Source organism: Pseudophryne corroboree, chromosome 3, assembly GCF_028390025.1.
Source record: "Pseudophryne corroboree isolate aPseCor3 chromosome 3, aPseCor3.hap2, whole genome shotgun sequence".
NCBI lineage: Eukaryota > Metazoa > Chordata > Amphibia > Anura > Myobatrachidae > Pseudophryne > Pseudophryne corroboree.
In genome coordinates this window covers 23,463,395-23,483,914 of record NC_086446.1, presented here as the reverse complement: position 1 = coordinate 23,483,914, position 20,520 = coordinate 23,463,395, and the positions used below count along the sequence as shown (strand labels likewise).

General features: G+C 48.2%; 1 protein-coding gene across 2 annotated transcripts in view; it reads right to left on the bottom strand.

Moving 5' to 3' along the window:
- Window positions 1-20,255, bottom strand: part of LOC135054569 (oocyte zinc finger protein XlCOF7.1-like) — a 50,670-nt gene extending 30,415 nt beyond the window's left edge. For both annotated transcript variants that reach the window (XM_063957725.1, XM_063957726.1), the window contains exons 1-5: window positions 20,167-20,255; window positions 1,205-1,341; window positions 727-918; window positions 392-470; window positions 188-285 (exon numbers count right to left, since the gene is read on the bottom strand). In XM_063957725.1, the coding sequence (XP_063813795.1) occupies window positions 188-285; window positions 392-470; window positions 727-918; window positions 1,205-1,315 (480 nt within the window). In that variant the 5' untranslated portion in view covers window positions 1,316-1,341; window positions 20,167-20,255. The remainder of the gene's footprint in view (window positions 1-187; window positions 286-391; window positions 471-726; window positions 919-1,204; window positions 1,342-20,166) is intronic.
- Between the last annotated feature and the right edge of the window lie 265 nt (window positions 20,256-20,520).

Here is a 20,520-nt window from a genome sequence, read left to right as displayed (position 1 = left end):
GGGGCTAGAGACCCCCAATTACACTGCTTTCCCTGTGTCTCATTATTACCTGGATATCCTGCACCAGCCCCATCACTACAGAACACTAAGTACCCCTGTACATCACAGTGAGTACCCCCAAGTTGGGAATGACTGATATAGTGTAAAGTCACTTTGGTATATTGGCGAGACCCTGAATCCCACCTACCTGATCCTCCTGTGGGATCCTGTGATTCTCCTTTGTACAGTCCTGGGAATACAGAGGATGGGGACATCTCTCTGGGGTATCTCTGTTACTGGGCCCATCTGTAGGAGACACACAGTGACTATATGTGATTATCAGGTGATGTGTGTATATAGGGGGCCTCCATACCTGCTCTCCCCTGTACAATACATGAAAGTCTCCTCTTACCCAGTGATGTGAGGGGCCGGTGATTCTCCATCATCACGTCCTTGTACAGACCCCTGTGTTCCTCTATATACTCCCCCTCCTGCATGGAGACATAGACAGTGACATCAAGACACCTTATAGGAACCTGACACACACAATGATACAGTCATCACCCAGTCACATCCCCTGGTGTTACGGTATAATGTCCCATTCCCAGCAGTCACCTCTCCAGTCATCACCCAGACACGTCCCCTGGTGTTACTGTATAATTTACCATTCCCACCAGTAACCTCTCCAGTCATCACCAAGACACATCCCCTGGTGTTACTGTATAACGCCCCATTCACGGCAGTCACCTCTCCAGTCAGTGGCTGAATGATCTTGTTGGTGAGTTCCAGGATCTTCTGGTCATTGTGACTCTCATGTATCAGTGAGTGAGGTGGAGGCACCATCATGGGGCTCTGGGTCCTGCTCAGTCCTCCAGACACACGGGGACATCCAGTGGGTGTCTCACATTCACTGGATGCCTTCTTTACTACTGTATAACCCTGTGTAGTGTGAGAAACAAATAAAAGGTAAATTACACAATAACTGCATAGAATCCCAGATCATCTCACCTCCGCAGTCATGGCCCTGTATTATTACTATAGATATAAGTGATGTCACTGTGATGCTCCCAGATCCCCTCACCTCCCCAGTCATGTCTCTGTCTTATTACTATAGATATGTGAGGTCACTGTGACACTCCAAGATCCCCTCACCTCCCCAGTCATGTCCCTGTATTATCACTATAGATATAAGTGATATCACTGTGACACTCCCAGATCCCCTCACCTCCCCAGTCAGCAGGTAGATGATCTCTAGGGTGAGATTTAGTATCCTCTCAGTCATGTGACTGCTGTTGTTCTCCATCCTCAAGGAATCAGTGATGCATCTCATCCTCATGTGACGTCTAGTAAACACTCAGTGGTCTAGAAGTATAATAATTATAAGAAACACCAGAGTACACAAGTAACATACTGTAGAAATAAAGCAATAAGTAAGCAATAAACCCTCCTCACCCCTATGTTGTTAAGTGAGGAGCATCAGTATTGTTATAAGATTACACAGGAGTCTGGGTCACACATTTGCTTCAAATTGCACAAAGGCCTGATACAGGGAGATTGCAGATATTTTGGTCTTAGAAGATCCCCACAGTAACATAAAATAACAGGACACTAAAGACTGCTCCTCCTCTATAATAACAACAACTACTACTACTACTACTACTACTACTACTACTACTACTACTACTACTACTACTACTACTACCACTACTACTACTTTGACATGACAGGCTGCTCCACCTGTATAACAACAGTACACCACAGACTGTTCCCCCTGAATAATAATAATAGGATTTTGATACCTACCGGTAAATCCTTTACTTCTAGTACGTAGAGGATGCTGGGGTCCACTTCATGACCATGGGTTATAGACGGTTCCGCAGGAGCCATGGGCACTCTTTACACTTTTCAATGGTGTGTGAACTGGCTCCTCCCTCTATGCCCCTCCTCCAGACCTCATTTATAGGAACTGTGCCCAGGGAGACAGACATTTCGAGGAAAGGATTTACTTTAATACATACCAGCTCACACCTCAACCATGCCGCACAACATGGCATTCAAAATAACACACGCCAACAGGCATGAACCAATTACAGCAAACATGCTGAAACTAATAAAACACAACATGTGTAACTCTAATAAACAAAACTGCAGATAGAGTACGCACTGGGACGGGCGCCCAGCATCATCTACGGACTAGGAGAAAAGGATTTACCGGTAGGTATCAAAATCCTGTTTTCTCATACGTCCTAGAGGATGCTGGGGTCCACTTCATGACCATGGGGTTTATACCAAAGCTCAGTACGGGCAGGAGAGTGTGGATGACCCTGCAGCACTGATTGACCGAACTTGAGGTCCTCATCGGCCAAGGTGTCAAACTTGTAGAATTTTGCAAATGTGTTTGACCCCGACCAAGTAGCTGCTCGGCAAAGTTGCAATGCCGAGACCCCCCGGGCAGCCGCCCAGAATGAGCCCACTTTCCTAGTGAACTGGGCCTTCACTGACGTTGGTAATGGCAATCCAGCCATAGTATGAGCGTGTTGAATCGTACTTCTGATCCAACGCACAATAGTCTGCTTGGAAGCAGGACACCCAATCTTGTTGGGAACATACAAGACAAACAAAGACTCTGTTTTCCGTATTCGAGCTGTTCTAGCGACATAAATCTTCAAAGCTCTAACCACATTTAGAGACTTTGGGGTAAATTTACTAAGGTGCGAGATTTTTAGAACTGGTGATGTTGCCCATGGCAACCAATCAGATTCTACTTACCATTTATCTAGCTGCTTCTAGCAGATAATAAGAGATAATCTGATTGGTTGCTATAGGCAACATCACCAGTTCAAAAAATCTCCCACCTTAGTAAATTAACCCCTTTGACTCAGTCAACGTGTCAAAAACTAATGGCACCACAATAGGTTGGTTTATGTGGAAAGATGAAACCACCTTTGGAAGAAAATGCTGACGAGTTCTCAACTCTGCCCTATCTTCATGGAAGATCAGGTAAGGGCTCTTGTGAGACAAGGCCCCCAACTCAGACACCCGTCATGCGGATGCCAATGCCAAAAGCATCACCACTTTCCAAGTGAGAAACTTCAACTCTATCTCTTGTAAAGGCTCAAACCAATCCGATTGAAGAAACTGCAACACCACATTAAGGTCCCATGGTGACACTGGAGGCACAAATGGAGGCTGGATGTGCAGAACCCCTTTCACGAAGGTCTGAACCTCTGGAAGAGAGGCCAATTGTTTTTGGAAGAACACTGACAAGGCCGAAATCTGGACCTTGATTGACCCCAATCGGAGGCCCGTCTCCACACCAGCCTGCAGAAAATGGAGAAAACGTCCCAACTGAAACTCTTCTGTAGGAGCCTTCTTGGATTCACACCAAGACACATATTTTCTCCAAATACGGTGGTAATGTCTAGCCGTTACTCCTTTCCTGGCCTGAATAAGGGTGGGGATGACTTCCTTGGGAATACCCTTACGGGCTAGGATCCGGCGCTCAACAGCCATGCCATCAAACGAAGCCACGGTAAGTCTTGATACACACACCGCCCCTACTGCAGCAGGTCCTCGCGAAGAGGCCGAGGATCTTCTGTGAGCAACTCCTGAAGATCTGGGTACCAAGCCCTCCTTGGCCAGTCTGGGGCAATGAAGATTGCTCGAACTCTTGTTCTCCTTATGATCCTGAGCACCTTTGGGATCAGCGGAAGTGGAGGGAAGACATACACAGACCGGAACACCCACTGGGCCACTAGCGCATCCACTGTTATTGCTTGAGAGTCTCTCGACCTGGAACAATATTTCTGAAGCTTCTTGTTGAGACGAGATGCCATCATGTCTACTTGAGGAACTCCCCAAAGACTTCTCACTTCTGCGAAGACTTCTTGGTGGAGGCACCAACCTGGATGGAGATCGTGTCTGCTGAGGTAGTCTGCTTCCGAGTTGTCTACTCCCGGAATGAAAATTGCCGACAGAGCCATTACATGTCTTTCTGCCCAGAGGAGGATCTTCGTCACCTCTGCCATTGCCGATCTGCTTTTCGTTCTGCCCTGCCTGTTTATGTACGCAACTGCTGTTACATTGTCCGACTGGATCTGCATGGAATGATCTTGAAGAAGATGTACCGCTTGTTGAAGGCCGTTGTAAATTGCTCTCAATTCCAGCACGTTTATGTGAAGGCAGGCTTCCTGACTTGACCATTTTCCTTGGAAGCTTTCCCCCCCGAGTGACAGCTCCCCAGCCTCGGAGACTTGCATCCGTGGTTACCAGGACCCAGTCCTGAATCCCGAACCTGCGTCCCTCTAGTAGTTGAGAACGGTGTAGCCACCACAGGAGCGAAATCCTGGCTTTTGATGACAGGATTATCTTCCGGTGCATGTGTAGGTGGGATCCTGACCACTTGTCCAACAGGTCCCACTGGAATACCCTGGCATGGAACCTGCCAAACTGTATGGCCTCGTAGGACGCCACCATCTTTTCCAACAACCGAATGCATTGATGGATCGACACACTCGATGGTTTCAATATCTGGTTTACCATTTTCTGGATTTCCAGAGCCATTTCCACCAGAAGAAATACTCTCTGAACTTCTGTTTCCTGAATCACCCCGAGAAAAGACAATCCTGTCATCGGTTCCAACTGTGATTTTGGATAATTTATGATCCAACCGTGTTGTTGGAGTATTGACAGGGAGAGTGATTTTTTTTTTATTTTTTTTTTAACAACTGCTCCCTGGATCTCGCCTTTATCAGGAGATCGTCTAGATAATAAGATTTTACTTACCGATAAATCTATTTCTCGTAGTCCGTAGTGGATGCTGGGACTCAGTCAGGACCATGGGGAATAGCGGCTCCGCAGGAGACAGGGCACAAAATTTAAAAGTTTGACCACTAGGTGGTGTGTACTGGCTCCTCCCCCTATGACCCTCCTCCAAGCCTCAGTTAGGATACTGTGCCCGGACGAGCGTACACAATAAGGAAGGATTTTGAATCCCAGGTAAGACTCATACCAGCCACACCAATCACACCGTACAACTTGTGATCTGAACCCAGTTAACAGTATGACAAACGTAGGAGCCTCTGAACAGACGGCTCACAACAATAACAACCCGATTTTTTTTGTAACAATAACTATGTACAAGTATTGCAGACAATCCGCACTTGGGATGGGCGCCCAGCATCCACTACGGACTACGAGAAATAGATTTATCGGTAAGTAAAATCTTATTTTCTCTGACGTCCTAGTGGATGCTGGGACTCCGTCAGGACCATGGGGATTATACCAAAGCTCCCAAACGGGCGGGAGAGTGCGGATGACTCTGCAGCACCGAATGAGAGAACTCCAGGTCCTCCTTAGCCAGGGTATCAAATTTGTAGAATTTTACAAACGTGTTCTCCCCTGACCACGTAGCTGCTCGGCAGAGTTGTAATGCCGAGACCCCTCGGGCAGCCGCCCAAGATGAGCCCACCTTCCTTGTGGAATGGGCCTTGACAGATTTAGGCTGTGGCAGGCCTGCCACAGAATGTGCAAGTTGAATTGTGCTACAAATCCAACGAGCAATCGTCTGCTTAGAAGCAGGAGCACCCAGCTTGTTGGGTGCATACAGTATAAACAGCGAGTCAGATTTTCTGACTCCAGCCGTCCTTGAAATATATATTTTCAATGCTCTGACAACGTCCAGCAACTTGGAATCCTCCAAATCGCTAGTAGCCGCAGGCACCACAATAGGCTGGTTCAGGTGAAACGCTGAAACCACCTTAGGCAGAAACTGAGGACGCGTCCGCAGTTCTGCCCTGTCCGAATGGAAAATCAGATATGGGCTTTTATACGATAAAGCCGCCAATTCTGACACTCTCCTGGCTGAAGCCAGGGCCAGTAGCATGGTTACTTTCCATGTAAGATATTTCAAATCCACCGATTTGAGTGGCTCAAACCAATGGGATTTGAGAAAATCCAAAACTACATTAAGATCCCACGGTGCCACTGGGGGCACAACCGGGGGCTGTATATGTAGTACTCCTTTTACAAAAGTCTGGACTTCAGGGACTGAAGCCAATTCTTTCTGGAAGAAAATCGACAGGGCCGAAATTTGAACCTTAATGGACCCTAATTTGAGGCCCATAGACAATCCTGTTTGCAGGAAATGTAGGAATCGACCCAGTTGAAATTCCTCCGTCGGGGCCTTCCTGGCCTCACACCACGCAACATATTTTCTCCAAATGCGGTGATAATGTTGTGCAGTCACCTCCTTCCTGGCTTTTACCAGGGTAGGGATGACCTCTTCCGGAATGCCTTTTTCCCTTAGGATTCGGCGTTCAACCGCCATGCCGTCAAACGCAGCCGCGGTAAGTCTTGGAATAGACACGGTCCCTGCTGAAGCAGGTCCCGTCTTAGAGGTAGAGGCCACGGATCTTCCGTGAGCATCTCCTGAAGTTCCGGGTACCAAGTTCTTCTTGGCCAATCCGGAGCCACGAGTATCGTTCTTACTCCCCTTTGCCGTATAATTCTCAGTACTTTTGGTATGAGAGGCAGAGGAGGAAACACATACACTGACTGGTACACCCATGGTGTTACCAGAGCGTCTACAGCTATTGCCTGAGGGTCTCTTGACCTGGCGCAATACCTGTCCAGTTTTTTGTTGAGGCGGGACGCCATCATGTCCACCATTGGTCTTTCCCAATGGACCACAATCATGTGGAAGACTTCTGGATGAAGTCCCCACTCTCCCGGGTGCAGATCGTGTCTGCTGAGGAAGTCTGCTTCCCAGTTGTCCACTCCCGGGATGAACACAGCTGACAGTGCTAACACATGATTTTCTGCCCAGCGAAGAATCTTTGCAGCTTCTGCCATTGCCCTCCTGCTTCTTGTGCCGCCCTGTCTGTTTACGTGGGCGACTGCCGTGATGTTGTCCGACTGAATCAACACCGGCTGACCCTGAAGCAGAGGTTTTGCCAGGCTTAGAGCATTGTAGATTGCTCTTAGCTCCATGTGAAGAGACGTCTCCAGGCTTGACCACACGCCCTGGAAGTTTCTTCCCTGTGTGACCGCTCCCCAGCCTCTCAGGCTGGCATCCGTGGTCACTAGGACCCAGTTCTGTATGCCGAATCTGCGGCCCTCTAACAGATGAGCACTCTGCAACCACCATAGCAGAGACACTCTTGTCCTTGTGGACAATTTTATCCGCTGATGCATCTGCAGATGCGATCCGGACCATTTGTCCAGCAGATCCCACTGAAAAGTTCGTGCATGGAATCTGCCGAATGGAATCGCTTCGTAAGAAGCTACCATTTTTCCCAGGACTCTTGTGCATTGATGCACAGATACTTTTCCTGGTTTTAGGAGGTTCCTGACTAGATCGGATAACTCCCTGGCTTTCTCCTCCGGAAGAAATACCTTTTTCTGAACAGTGTCCAGAATCATCCCTAGGAACAACAGACGTGTCGTCGGGATCAGTTGGGATTTTGGAAAATTCAGAATCCACCCGTGTTGTTGGAGCACTACTTGGGTTAGTGCTACTCCGACCTCCAGCTGTTCTCTGGATCTTGCCCTTATCAGGAGATCGTCCAAGTAAGGGATAATTAAGACGCCTTCTCTTCGAAGAAGGATCATCATTTCGGCCATTACCTTGGTAAAGACCCGGGGTGCCGTGGACAATCCAAACGGCAGCGTCTGAAACTGATAATGACAGTTTTGTACCACGAACCTGAGGTACCCTTGGTGTGAAGGGCAAATTGGAACATGAAGGTAAGCATCCTTGATGTCCAAGGACACCATAAAATCCCCTTCTTCCAGATTCGCTATCACTGCTCTGAGTGACTCCATCTTGAACTTGAATTTTTGTATGTACAGGTTCAGAGATTTTAGATTTAGAATCGGTCTTACCGAGCCGTCCGGCTTCGGTACCACAAATAGCGTGGAGTAATACCCCTGTCCCTGTTGTAGGAGGGGTACCTTGACTATCACCTGCTGAGAATACAGCTTGTGAATGGCCTCCAATACCGTCGCCCTGTCGGAGGGAGACGTTGGCAAAGCAGACTTTAGGAAACGGCGAGGAGGGGACTTCTCGAATTCCAACCTGTAACCCTGAGATACTACCTGCAGGATCCAGGGGTCCACCTGCGAGTGAGCCCACTGTGCGCTGAAATGTTTGAGGCGACCCCCCACCGCCCCTGAGTCTGCTTGTAAGGTCCCAGCGTCATGCTGAGGCCTTTGTAGAAGCCGGGGAGGGCTTCTGCTCCTGGGAAGGAGCTGCTTGTTGCAGTCTCTTACCCTTTCCTTTGCCTCGGGGCAAATAGGAATGTCCTTTTGCTCGTTTGTTCTTATAGGAACGAAAGGACTGCGGCTGAAAAGCCTGCGGCTTTTTCTGCTGGGAGGTGACCTGGGGTAAAAAGGTGGATTTTCCGGCCGTTGCCGTGGCCACCAGATCCGATAGACCGACCCCAAATAATTCCTCCCCCTTATACGGCAATACTTCCATATGTCGTTTGGAATCCGCATCACCTGACCACTGGCGCGTCCATAAACTTCTTTTGGCAGATATGGACATCGCACTTACTCTTGATGCCAGAGTGCAAATATCTCTCTGTGCATCTCGCATATAAAGAAATGCATCCTTTAACTGCTCTATAGTCAGTAAAATACTGTCCCTATCCAGGGTATCAATATTTTCAGACAGTGACTCCGACCAAGCCACGCCAGCACTGCACATCCAGGCTGAGGCGATTGCTGGTCTCAGTATAACACCAGTATGTGTGTATATACTTTTTAATGTATTCTCCAGCCTCCTATCAGCTGGATCCTTGAGGGCGGCCGTATCAGGAGACGGTAACGCCACTTGCTTTGATAAGCGTGTGAGCGCCTTATCCACCCTAGGAGGTGTTGCCCAGCGCGCCCTAACCTCTGGCGGGAAAGGGTATAATGCCAATAACTTCTTTGAAATTAGCAGTTTTCTATCTGGGGTAACCCACGCTTCATCACACACTTCATTCAGTTCCTCTGATTCAGGAAAAACTATCGGTAGTTTTTTCACACCCCACATAATACCCCTTTTTGTGGTACTTGCAGTATCAGAGATATGCAAAGCCTCCTTCATTGCCGTGATCATATAACGTGTGGCCCTACTGGAAAATACGTTTGTTTCTTCACCGTCGACACTGGATTCAGTGTCAGTGTCTGGGTCTGTGTCGACCGACTGAGGTAAAGGGCGTTTTACAGCCCCTGACGGTGTCTGAGACGCCTGGACAGGTACTAACTGGTTTGCCGGCTGTCTCATGTCGTCAACCGACTTTTGTAGCGTGCTGACACTATCCCGTAATTCCATAAACAAAGCCATCCATTCTGGTGTCGACTCCCTAGGGGGTGACATCACCATTACAGGCAATTGCTCCGCCTCCACGCCAACATCGTCCTCATACATGTCGACACACACGTACCGACACACAGGGAATGCTCTGATAGAAGACAGGACCCCACTAGCCCTTTGGGGAGACAGAGGGAGAGTTTGCCAGCACACACCCAAGCGCTATAAATATATATAGGGACAACCTTAATAAGTGTGTTCCCTTTATAGCAGCTCAAATATTATAAATATCGCCAATAAGTGCCCCCCCTCTCTGTTTTTACCCTGTTTCTGTAGTGCAGTGCAGGGGAGAGTCCTGGGAGCCTTCCTCGCAGCGGAGCTGTGCAGGAAAATGGCGCTGTGTGCTGAGGAGAATAGGCCCCGCCCCCTTTTCGGCGGGCTTCTTCTCCCGTTTTTTTTGGAACCTGGCAGGGGTTAAATACATCCATATAGCCCCAGGGGCTATATGTGATATATTTTAGCCAGAATAGGTATATTACATTGCTGCCCAGGGCGCCCCCCCCAGCGCCCTGCACCCTCAGTGACCGCTGGTGTGAAGTGTGCGGAGAGCAATGGCGCACAGCTGCAGTGCTGTGCGCTACCTCATGAAGACTGAGACGTCTTCTGCCGCCGGTTTCTGGACCTCTTCTCTATTCGGCATCTGCAAGGGGGTCGGCGGCGCGGCTCCGGTGACCCATCCAGGCTGTACCTGTGATCGTCCCTCTGGAGCTAGTGTCCAGTAGCCTAAGAAGCAAATCCATCCTGCACGCAGGTGAGTTCACTTCTTCTCCCCTAAGTCCCTCGTTGCAGTGAGCCTGTTGCCAGCAGGACTCACTGAAAATAAAAAACCTAACAAACTTTTTCTAAGCAGCTCTTTAGGAGAGCCACCTAGATTGCACCCTGCTCGGACGGGCACAAAAACCTAACTGAGGCTTGGAGGAGGGTCATAGGGGGAGGAGCCAGTACACACCACCTAGTGGTCAAACTTTTAAATTTTGTGCCCTGTCTCCTGCGGAGCCGCTATTCCCCATGGTCCTGACGGAGTCCCAGCATCCACTAGGACGTCAGAGAAAAGTAATTATATTGACTCCTTTTTGACGCAGGAGATCCATCATCTCCACCATCACCTTGGTGAATACCCTCGGCGCCGTGGATAGACCGAAAGGTAACGTCTGGAATTGGTACTGGCAATCCTGAACCGTGAATCTCAGATAAGCCTGGTGAGGAAGATAAGTGGGAACATGCAGGTAAGCATCTTTTATGTCTACAGACACCATGTAGTCCCTCTCTTCCAGACTGGAAATCACTACCCTCAGTGATTCCATTTTGAACTTGAATCGTTTCAAGTGGAGATTCAGATTTTTCAGGTTTAGGATCGGTCTGACTGAGCCGTCCGGCTTCGGAACTACAAAGAGGCTTGAATAAAACCCCTCCCCTTGTTGTGACAAAGGTACCAGGACTATGACCTGATCCTGACATAATTTTTGGATTGCCGCTGTTACTGCTTCTCTTTCTGGAAGAGAAGCTGGCAAGGTCGATTTGAAAAATCGTCATGGGGGAACGTCTTGAAACTCCAGTTTGTATCCCTGGGACACTATTTGCAACAACCAGGGATCCAGGCCAGAGAGAATCCAACCTTGGCTGAACAGTCTGAGACGTGCCCCCACACGTGCGGCCTCCCGGAAAGAAGCCCCAGCGTCATGCTGAAGATTTGGCAGAAGTAGGGGTAGACTTCTGCTCCTGGGAACCTGAAGCTGCTGTGGACTTCTTTCCCTTTCCCCTTCCCCTACCCGCAAAGAAGGGGGAACCTCTCGCTTTTTTGTATTTATTGGGCCGAAAGGACTGCATGTGCGGGTGATATGTCATTTTTGCCAGTGCAGTTGCAGAGGACAAAAATGTCGACTTACCTGCGGTAGCCGCCGAGACTAACGCATCCAGTCCATCGCCAAATAAGGCCTCACCTTTATATGGGAGAGCAGCCACATTTCTTTTGGAATCTGCATCCGCGTTCCACTGGCGAATCCACAGCACCCGCCGAGCCGATACTGCCATGGTAGCGGCTTGTGAACTCAAGAGTCCAATATCTTTCATCGCTTCTAGCATGTATGCGGCAGCATCTTTGATATTCCCTAACTTAAGGAGTATCTCATCTTTATCAATCGTGTCAATTTCTGATGACACGCTTTCTGACCATTTTTCAATAGCGCGACTCACTCACACGCAAGCAATTGTGGGCCTGAGCAGCGTACCATTAGCAACATAAATGGATTTCAATGTAGTTTCCATCTTTCGGGCTGCCAGCTCTTTTAGTGAAGCCGTGCCAGGTGCAGGGAGAATTACCTTCTTTGTCAACCTGGACAGTGCACTGTCTAACACAGTGGGTACTCCCATTTTTTCCTGTCCTCCACCGGGAAAGGATAAGCTATCTGAATTCTCTTGGGAATACGAAATTTCTTTTCGGGATTCACCCACATCCCTTCAAAGAGAGTATTAAGCTTGTGTGAAGGAGGGAAAGTGACCTTAGATTTATTTTCTTTATAGAAATAAGCCTTCTCCTGAGGTACAGGAGTGGCTTCCGTGACTTCCAGAACTTCCCTTATAGCTACAATCATATATTGTATATTTTTTTCCAATTTATGATCTATTTCTCTGGAGTCACTATCATCGACACAAGAATCAGTGTCCATGTCGGTATCAGTGTTCACAAAATTTTGCAAACGGTCTCTTATGTGACCCAGAGGGGTCGCCTGCGGATGGAAGAACAGAGCGCTGAAAAATCACATCCTCCACAGATTTTCTCCAGCACTCAGCATGAGATTCAGATTTATCTAATCTCCTATTGATATGATGCATACTATCACGTATTTCTTTCACCCATGCAGGCTCTTGGTGTGCCGGCAGCGCCACTACATTACACTTCTGTGTCCCTAAAATGGTTTCCTCCGGGGAGAAACTCCCTGCCTCAGACATGTCTTACACACGTGTACCACACACACTCACAGACACACTGGGACTTATAGGGGACAGTAAAATCTGTCAGAGGGACACAGTTTAGGAGCAGCCAGTTCACAACCCCAGCGCCAGTATCTAATGCCTGTGAACACAGAATGCCCACTGACATGCAGCGCTTTTTACACAGTAAAACACACTTGTAAAGCACCAAATTCGCTTGTGCCCCCCCCCTCCCCCCCCCCCCCCCCCCGTTTTGCACCCTGATACTTGTAGTCAGAAGTGAAGGAGGACCAGCGATGTCTCTGCAGCCTGAGGAGAAAATGGCGCTGAGCAGTGTGCTGTCTGTCTGAGGAAGAAGTTCCGCCCTTTTTACCTCAGAAACTGTTCATAATATTTATACTGGAGGGGGTAGGGCTGTGCCTGGCCATCTTATGCCCCCTTTTTGCCAGTTTATAGAGGTGTTTTTGCTGCCCAGGGCACCCCCCCGCACCCTGCAGTGCCTGTGTGTGTGGGCAGCAATGGCGCTCTGCGCTCCCGCCAGCTGCGTTGTACCTCAGCCGTCACTTTTCTTGATAGAAGATATGTCTTCTTCTACTCACCTGTCTTCTGACTTCTGGCTCTGTGAGGGGGGTGACGGCGTGCTGTGGGAGTGAGCATCTAGGCACGGCTAGCGCTCAGTACACTTCAGGAGCTAATGGTGTCCTGTCAGCCAGAAGCAGAGCCATGAAACTCTTCAGGAAGTTGGTTGCTACTTCTGCCCCCTCAGTCCCACGAAGCAGGGAGACTGTTGCCAGCAGTTCTCCCTGAAAATAAAAAACCTAACATAAGTCTTTTCAGAGAAGATCAGTAGAGCTCCGCTGGAGTGCGTCCAGTCTTCCTGGGCACATTTCTAAAACTGAGGTCTGGAGGAGGGGCATAGAGGGAGGAGCCAGTTCACACCCATTGAAAAGTCTTAAGAGTGCCTATGGCTCCTGCGGAACCATCTATACCCCATGGTCATGAAGTGGACCCCAGCATCCTCTAGGACGTATTAAAAAATAGGATTTCAATACCTACCGATAAATCCTTTTCTCTTAGTCCATAGAGAATGCTGGGGATGCTTCAAGAATCATGGGGTATAGACAGGATCCGCAGGAGACATGGGCACACTATAAGACTTTGATTGGGTGTGAACTGGCTCCTCCCGACTCCAGTTACAGGAACTGTGCCCAGGGAGACGGACATTTTCGAGGAAAAGGATTTAATTATTTTAAAACTAAGGTGAGATACATACCAGCTCACATCTCCAACACGCCGTACAACATGGCATTCAACAACGCATGCAACGGCATGACCAACATCAGCCACAGACTGACTGAACTCAACATGTGTGTAACCATAACCAAACTGCAGATACAGCCCGCACTGGGACGGGCGCCCAGCATCCTCTATGGACTAAGAGAAAAGGATTTACAGGTAGGTATTAAAATCCTATTTTCTTATACATCCTAGAGGATGCTGGGGATGCTTCAAGAACCATGGGGTTTATACCAAAGCTCTAGAACGGGCGGGAGAGTGCGGATGACTCTGCAGCACCGATTGACCAAACAAGAGGTCCTCCTCAGCCAGGGTATCAAACTTGTAAAACTTCGCAAAGGTGTTTGATCCTGACCAAGTAGCAGCTCGACAAAGCTGTAATGCCGAGACCCCTCGGGCAGCCGTCCAGGATGAGCCCACCTTTCTGGTAGAATGGGCTTTCACCGATTTCGGTAACGGCAATCCTGCCATTGAATGAGCCTGCTGAATCGTATTACAGATCCAGCGCACAATAGTCTGCTTGGAAGCAGGAGCCCCAATCTTGTTGGGAGCCCACAGGACAAACAGAGCCTCTGTTTTCCTAACCTGAGCCGTTCTGGCAACATAGATCTTCAAAGCTCTGACCACATCGAGAGACTTGGATTCCGCCATGGTGTCAGTAGCCACTGGCACCACAATAGGCTGGTTCACGTGAAATGATTAAACCACTTTAGGCAGAAATTGCTGACGAGTACTCACCTCCGCTCTATTAGCATGGAATATAAATTGGGGCTTTTGTGAGACAAAGCCGCTCATCAAAGTAATGGCGAAAATTATGGTCCTCCTGCGCAAGCAGGGAATCACAATTATCCCGTACTTGGACGATCTCCTGATAAAGGCGAGATCCAAGGAGCAGTTGCTGAAAAGTGTTGCCTTTTCACTGTCGATTCTGCAACTACATGGTTGGCTCCTAAACTTGCCAAAATCACAGTTGTTCCGATGACACGGCTGTCAGTCCTGGGTATGATTCTGGATACAGAATTGCAGAGAGTTTTTCTTCCAGTGGAAAAGGTTCTGGAAATACAGAACATGGTAAAACAGATACTGAAACCAGCAAAGGTGTCAATTCTTCAATGCACACGGTTGCTGGGGAAGACTGTGGCGGCCTACGAGGCCATTCCGTATGGCAGGTTCCATGCCAGGGTCTTTCAGTGGGACCTGTTGGACAAGTGGTCCGGGTCTCACCTGGACATGCACCGGAAAATAATCCTATCTTCCAGGACCAGAATCTCCCTTCTGTGGGGGCTGCACAGTTCTCACCTTCTGGAGGGGCGCAGGTTCGGGATTCAGGATTGGATCCTGGTGACTACAGATGCAAGCCTCCGGGGCTGGGGAGCAGTCACACAGGGGAGAAATTTTCAGGGAAAGTGGTCAAGCCAGGAAGCTTGTCTGCACATAAACATTCTGGGGGCACAAATGGAGGTTGGATGTGCAGCACTCCTTTCACGAAAGTCTGAACCTCTGGAAAAGTGGCCAATTCTTTTTGAAAGAAAATCGTTAAGGCCGAAATCTGCACTTTAGGCCCGCATCCACACCTGCTTGCAAAAAATGGAGAAACTGACCCAGCTGTAATTCTTCCGTAGGAGCCTTCTTTGATTCACACCAAGACACATATTTTCACCAAATACGGTGATAATGCTTCACCGTTACTTCCTTTCTAGCTTTAAGTAGAGTGGGGATGACTTCACCAGGAATACCCTTTCGAGCTAGGATTTAGCGTTCTACCGCCACGCCGTCAAACGCAACTGCGGTAAGTCTTGGAACACGCACGGCCCTTGCTGTAACAGGTCCTCTCTTAGAGGAAGAGGCCAGGGATCTCCTATGAGTAATTCCTGAAGATCCAGATACCTGGCCCTCCGTGGCCAATCTGGAACAATGAGTATCGCCTGAACTCTTGTTCTTCTTATGATCCTTATCACCTTTGGAATGAGTGGAAGTGGAGGGAACACATATACCGACTGAAACACCCACGGTGTCACCAGGGCGTCCACTGCACTGGTTTGAGGGTCCCTCGACCTGGAACAATATCTCTGAAGCTTCTTGTTGAGGCGGGACGCCATCATGTCTATTTGAGGAATTCCCCAATGACTTGTCACTTCTGCAAAGACCTCTTGATGAAGACCCCACTCTCCAGCACCCGAGTCCATTGATGAACCGACACCGGTTTCAGAATCTCCTTGACCATGTTCTGGATTTCCAGAGCTTTTTCCACTGGGAGAAACACTTTCTGCAGTTCCGTGTCTAGGATCATGCCCAAGAATGACAGCCGTGTTGTCGGAACCAACTTTACTTTGGCAAATTTAGGAGCCAACCATGTTGTTGCAGAACTGTCAGGGAGAGCGCAACGTTTCTTAGTAACTGCTCCTTTGATCTCGCCTTTATCAGGAGATCATCCAAGTACGGGATAATTGTGACACCCTGCTTGCGCAGGAGCACCATCATTTCCGCCATTACTTTGGTGAAAATCCTCAAAGCTGTGGAAAGACCAAACGGCACCGTCTGAAACTGGTAATGACAATCCTGAACAGCAAACCTCAGGTAAGCTTGATGTGGAGGATATATTGGGACATGTAAGTAGGCATCCTTTATGTCGACTGACGCCATAAAATTCCCCCCTTCCAAACTGCAGATCACTGCTCGGAGAGATTCCATCTTGAATTTGAATCTTTTCAGATACAAATTGAGGGATTTTAAGTTCAGAATCGGTCTGACCGAGCCATCCGGCTTCAGGACCACAAACAGGCTTGAATAAAAGCCTTGTCCCCATTGTGACGGGGAGACCATGACAATAACTTGCTGCAGACATAGCATTGGTATCGCAGCGCATACTACTTCCCTTTCCGGAAGAGAAGCTGGTAAGGCCGATTTGAAAAATCGGTGAGGAGGCACGTCTTGAAACTCCAGTTTGTACCCTTGGACCACTATTTCTAGCACCCAAGGATCCAGGGCCGAACGAGCCCAGACCTGACTGAAGAGTTGAAGACGTGCCCCCACTGATGCGGACTCCAGCAGCGGAGCCCCAGCATCATGTGGTGGATTTGGTAGCGGCCGGGGAGGACTTCTGCTCTTGCGAGCTTGCTACAGCCTGCAACTTTTTTCCCCTTCCCCTACCTCTAGCAGCAAGGAAGGAGAACCCTCGTCCTTTTCTTAATTTATTAGACCGAAAGGACTGCATCTGGTAAAGAGGCGTTTTCTTTTGTTGTGCAGGGACATGCGGTAGAAAAGCTGACTTACCCGCGGTAGCTGTAGATACCAGATTTGCGAGGCCCTCACCAAACAAAACACCACCTTTATACGGCAGAGCCTCCATAGCCCTCTTAGAGTCAGCATCACCATTCCATTGATGAGTCCATAATGCTCTCCTAGCCGAGATTGCTGTGGCATTGGCCCTTGATCCCAAGAGGCCAATATCTCTCGCAGCCTCTTTTAGATAGACTGCAGCGTCCCTGATATGACCCAGTGTCAAAAGAACGCTATCCCTATCCAGGCTGTCCAAGTCAGATGATAAGTTATCTGCCCACTTTTCAATTGCACTACTCACCCATGCCGATGCCACGGCAAGTCTGAGCAGCGTACCCGTAGTGACATAAATAGATTTCAAAGTAGTTTCCTGCTTACGATCCGCAGGATCCTTTAGGGCCGCCGTGTCAGGGGACGGAAGCGCCACCTTCTTGGACAGCCGTGCTAGAGCCTCGTCCACATTGGGGGTTGACTTCCACTTTTTCCTATCCTCAGAGGGGAACGGGTATGCCATAATAATTCTCTTGGGAATCAGCAACTTTTTGTCAGGAATTTCCCAAGCCTTTTCAAAAAGAGTGTTCAGCTCATGAGAGGGAGGAAATGTTACCACAGGTTTCTTTCCTTTAAACATACAGACCCTCCTCTCAGGAACAGCAGGGTCTTCCGTGATATGTAATACATCTTTTATCGCCACAATCATGTACTGAATGCTCTTAGCCAGCTTAGGATTCAACCTGGCATCATTATAGTCGACACTGGAATCCGAGTCGGTATCTATGTCTGTTATTTGGGTAAACGGACGTTTCTCTGACCCTGAGGGAGTCTGCGTTTGAGATAAAGCATCTTCCATGGATTGTCTCCATGTTTGGTTCGGAGTCTCAGATTTAGCCAATCTCTTATTTAATAAAGCCAAATTTGTATTCAAGGCACTCAACATATTTACCCAATCAGCAGTCGGCGGTGCACTCCCCCACTCTGTTCTGTCCCCACTCCATCCTTCTCCTGGGAAGAGCCTTCAGCCTCAGACATGTCGACACACTCGAACCGACACCACTATCACACTGGGCTATAGAGGACAGACCCACAATAAGGCCTATTGGAGAAACACAGAGGGAGTTTGCCAGCCCACACCCAGCACCTATCCCGATCTGAAAGTATATATATATATATATATATATATATATATATATATATATATATATATATACACATATATACATACACACATACAAATAAATAGAGAATTCAGCACTCACCATAGCAAGCTCACTTGTCCTCACAACATCAATAAATAAATGATGGGGGTTTAGTTAGTGAATTGGCCAATGCATGGAAGCCTGCATACCGCTCCAAGGTACCCCACCTTCATGCAGGTCCTACACTATCACAAAGCCTTATGAAATTAAAACCTGGCAACTGTATCACATATAATATAACTGCAAATATGCCCACTAAGTTTAATGTATGCTTGCCACTAATCTTGTGACTTTTAAAGGCATACTAGTCACCTGACACAGCCGATAAATTACTAAGGAGCAGCTGACACAGGTTTAGAACAATTGGGATTACACAGGGGTGCATGAAAAGGCCTGTGACCACGGTTAATAAGAGTTAACCAAAGAGTTAGCCAAAGGTTTTAATTCTTAAGGCTTTGTGGTAGTGTAGGACCTGCATGAAGGTGGGGTACCTTGGAGCGGTATGCAGGCTTCCATGCATTGGCCAATTCACTAACTAAACCCCCATCATTTATTTATTGATGTTGTGAGGACAAGTGAGCTTGCTATGATGAGTGCTGAATTCTCTATTTATTTGTATGTATTTGGGTAGGTGGCCATGGGCTGCATGCACCCCACCCTATGAGTGGTGAGTGCAGACACTGCACCCCGCTTCTGGGGTGGTGAGTGCTGTGGTTTTCTATATTTGTATATATATATATATATATATATATATATATATATATATATATATATATATATATATATATATATATATATATATCATACTTGCCTACCTGACCCTCTCCATGAGGGAGAAAATGCTCTGTTCCTGGACTTTCCGGGTAATGTATGATTGCCATCACCTGTGGTGAAACACCTTTCTTATCAATTAACTAGCTCACCACAGGTGATGGCAATCATACATTACCAGGAAAGTCCAGGAACAGAGAATTTTCTCCCTCATGGAGGGGGTCGGGTAGGCAAGTATGATATATATATATATATATATATATATATATATATATATATATATATAATGCCCCAGACCTGTCAGCGCATTTTATATATAATAATTCAACACCAAATTTGCTGTTGTCGTCCCGTCCCCCCCCATCCCGTTTAGCACCCTGTTACTTGTGACAGAAGTGTAGGAGGCCAGGACCAGCGTCTCTGCAGCTCACTGTGAAGAGAAAATGGCGCTGATTAGAGCTGGGAGGACCAGTGCGCTTATGTCCCGCTATTTTTTATACTGGCATATCTGTATATCACTTTTGCCAGACTAGAATTGAGTTTTTATTGCTGCCTAGGGCGCCCCCCCTGCGCCCAGCACCCATGGAGTGCCGCTTGTGTGTGGGAGCAATGGCGCACTGCGCGTTACCTCTGAGACTGAAGTCTTCTGCCGTCTTTTCTAGAGAAACTCTGGAGAGCTCCCCTAGTGTGTGTCCAGTCTCTCTGGGCACAGAATTTAAAAGAGGTCTGGAGGAGGGGCATAGAGGGAAGACCAGTTCACACCCATTTAAAGTCTTAAAGTGCCCATGTCTCCTGCGGATCCCGTCTATACCCCATGGTCCTTTTGGGGTCCCCAGCATCCTCTAGGACGTATGAGAAAATAATAATAATAATAATAATAATAATAATAATAATAGGACACCACAGACTGCTCCCCCTGTATAATAATATTAACAGGACACCACAGGCTGCTCCACCTGTATAGTAACAACAGGACACCACAGTTGCTCCCCCTGTATAAGAATAACAAGACACCACAGGCTGCTCCCCCTGTATAAGAATAACAGGACACCACAGGCTGCTCCCTCTGTACAATAATATTAATTGAATACCACAGGCTGCTCCATCTGTATAGTAACAACAGGACACCACAGGCTGCTCCCTCTGTACAATAATATTAACTGAATACGACAGGCTGCTCCATCTGTATAGTAACAACAGGACACCATAGGCTGCTCCCCCTGTATAAGAATAACAGGACACCACAGGCTGCTCTATCTGTATAGTAACAACAGGACACCACAGGCTGCTCCCCCTGTATAAGAATAACAGGACACCACATGCTGCTCCCCCTGTATAGTAAGACGCCATTACCTGATCTACATGGACACGCGAAGGCTGCAGCAGTCGATAGAAACACACTTCCTGTGTGTGGAACGCACAGGCCGGAAGTAAGATGCAACGCACAGGCCAGAAGTAAAGTGTGATCGGCACAGGCAGCATCCTGGTGACTGGCCCCTCCCCTCTCACTCCCCGGCCACAGCACCGCACTCTGTAAAGATCGTTGCCATACATATCCTCAGTGCAGGAGGCCGGCGGCCATTTTCTTGTAGACCAGTTCGGCATGTGCTGCAGCAGCAATAGGTTTCCTGGCCGTGTAGTGACGTCAGGAGCGGCGGCCATTTTCCCCTGGTCTGATCTCCGATTTACTTCTATCAATCCCACAAC